The following is a 3,036-nucleotide window of genomic DNA, read 5'->3' as shown; positions in this document are numbered from 1 at the left end:
CCAAGTTGAGCACGGACATACTTACACATCACGTTCACACTGGGCTGTAAAATGAGCCTCCTAGCCCAATTATACTATAAAGACAGCAAACATGATCACTCCCAATTTGTGTTGAGAACCCTTGACAGTGCATAAGAATATACCAAAAAACATTTTCTTCAAAATTGCATAGTCAAACCAGGTTTGGGTTGGGATCACAAGTTTGTCCATATCCATTCAATATCTATGCCCATTATACAAAGTTAGCGAAGTACCTATCAGATGTAAAATGCAAAACTCAATCCTTCTTTGCAGAACTCGTCCAAAACATGAAGCATATAAATTGCTCGCTGAATTATCAAATAGAAGTAACTTCAGTGCAATGACATCAGGCTGAATTTACCCATTGTTTCTCGAGCAATAGACATGATAATTTATGGAAATGACCCTCCACAAAAGACTGTAAATAGATGGTGTGCTTAGCTATTTGATTGGAAATCTTGTCTACAACTATTTAAACTACAATGAATTTGTCAACATAAAATAATAAGTTGGATAGGTAATTTTCAGACACAAAGCATTTGAGATCCAAAAAATAGACGCTAATCTAAATGTCTCTACTTTAAACCACAGACAATTATTTGTTTGTTGAATTAACAACCAAATTAAGTTTCAAGAACACGACGTAATTTTCACATACAAAGCATTTGAGTGCAAAATAAGAAAGATAGTTTAAACGCCTATAAAATAAACCAAGGACATTTTTTGTCTGTTAAACTAATAAACAATTATATCAAATTCAAGCCTACGTTTACATGCATGAAGACTGCTCATAACTTAATCTATCAGGAATGGATCATTTGTTGTTAGTGTTGAATTTTTCTGTTAATATAGCACTGACAGACAGGCAAATTCAATATTTTAAAGGCAGCAATCTACATTCGGATCTGGACAACACTTTTTCTCCTTTCCTGCTATGTGATTATTCCCATGCAAGAGGAAGTTCCAACTAATTGATTTTCACACTTCCAAAAGTAAATTCCTCATGTCTGAATTTTCTAGATACAAAACCTAGGTATAATAATCCTAATTGTTGATCCTACCTTGAAATAAGTACCTTTAATCCACCATTGGATCTTGCTTTAAATAAACATGGGGTCTTGCTTGAAGTGTCAAAGTTTATTCATCTATTCCTTGCTATTATCAATAAGACATAATAGAATAAAGGAAAGAGCAATGCACCTTGTGAGTCATCTGAAGAACTGCCTTGGTATTGATGTGCACGAACTTGTGGGCAAATACAAGAAACTGAACAACAAGAGAGCTATAAAAAGGATAATTAGCGAGAACATAGTTTTGCCAATGATCATTATATCCATAACAACTTTCTTTCGTGCTTCTTTTTACTAATGATCACACAGAATCAGTACCAGTCTTTTGCTTTTGAAGCAAGCTACCTGAAAGTGGAGACAATCGTTGATCCCTATCCCTAAGCATCTTATTCTCTGCCTCCAAATAATGATCCTCTTCGAGAGCGGGCATCATTTCGCCTTCTTCACCAATATTCCAAGGCTGTAAATAATCCAACCATAGATCAATAATGTGTGTAGCCTTCTTCAGACAAGCACCTACTGGCCAATAACTGAAAGCTCGTAATATAAACCTGTACAAAGGCCTCTGTAACAGAAGGGACCATGTAGCAGGCACAACCAAACTACTCCGTGGCAAGGAAAATGACCTCAATCTCAAGGTATCCATTTGTGATGCAGCTCTCCATCCAGAATTCAACTCTTCTTGAGGACAACACAAAGTACTGCTTACATAATTAACCAGTATTTTCACAGCCTCTGTGATTTCTACACTGGGGAGACCATACCTATGATATCGATTATTAACAGGTAACAAAATACCAAAAGACTGGCAAACCCGTGAAGGTAAGGGCGAAAAATCGTCATTCACTAACCAAAACTGTACAAAGGTATGAACAACAAACTCGGCGCCAGAAAATATCGATGGATTCTCCTCGAAAAAATGATGTACAGACACACTGGGAGCACAAAAATCAGATATAGGAAAAAATTTGTGTAGATACAAATTCAGAAGATGCAAATAAGGGCTAGAATTGAACTTCACATGCCTTCCATTGTCATGGCTACTGTGCAAACTATGCAGAGAAGACGGCCATTTCTCGAAACAAGACCGGGAAGCCTTCTTACACCCCAATTTCATTTCATTTGAATCCGAACGATGCATAATATCATTATCTTTGCATACATCGTAATAAGCAAACCAAAACATAAAATACTCAAATGCATTCAACTGCACCTGAAATCCTCCTCCATGGCCGTCCTCCTTCAATCGATCTTTAAATAAAGCAGGGCAGACTTCAGATAAGATATACAAACCCCTCTCCGACTGAAGCATGTGACGAATCCACGCCGGAAGGCGCTCGGATGGAAACACATAGCGAACCACATTTTCCTCGTCTGCGGCAAAGATTGACGAAAACAAAGCTCCAGACAGCGAGAGAAGATTTACGACCGCATTCGCGGAATGCTCAGAGATCTGCGCGATCCATCCGCCAATGTCGGACGGCTGTAAGACCTCCTCGAAGCCGAAGATCTTGCGGAGCAGAACGGGGAAGCATGTTATGTAAAAATGCCTGGTCTGATCCCAGCTGTGCCTATCGATGAAGGATTCCACGACCCGACATGAATTCAAAATATCAGACGATGATGAGGAAGCATTCAATAACAGCGAACTTAATTCTTGGGCTTCGAAAGAGAAATCTGTCGAAGGTGAAGAAGACACAGCCATTGCACCTCAATTTTACAGTCTCTCTACTGATCCGGTCGGAGGCTTAAATCCCGAGATAAACCCCTTGAATCTTCCTGAACCCTCATGCAGAACCACTAAACCCTACACTACATCGGATCGCAGCACTCACTGATCTAGTATTATAGGCATTCGAAGGTGGGGATACTCTTCTCTTTATTTCAAAATATTTTCACCGCCTTAAGTAGCTTTTCAACTTTTGCCATTTCCCTTGAAAGACGT

The 3,036-nt window shown here is 38.9% G+C and overlaps 1 protein-coding gene across 1 annotated transcript; it reads right to left on the bottom strand.

Moving 5' to 3' along the window:
* Positions 1-1,392: 1,392 nt before the first annotated feature.
* On the bottom strand, positions 1,393-2,796 carry LOC149247626 (uncharacterized). The gene has a single exon (XM_089444775.1). It carries the CDS (start codon positions 2,794-2,796, stop codon positions 1,393-1,395), a length of 1,404 nt encoding a protein of 467 aa, XP_089300901.1.
* Positions 2,797-3,036: the final 240 nt, after the last annotated feature.

The sequence above is a fragment of the Pinus tabuliformis genome, chromosome 7 (genome assembly GCF_031772625.1).
Source record: "Pinus tabuliformis cultivar Carrire ecotype Pingquan chromosome 7, CPIR1, whole genome shotgun sequence".
Classification (NCBI taxonomy): domain Eukaryota; kingdom Viridiplantae; phylum Streptophyta; class Pinopsida; order Pinales; family Pinaceae; genus Pinus; species Pinus tabuliformis.
This window is presented reverse-complemented; position numbering and strand designations above follow the sequence as displayed.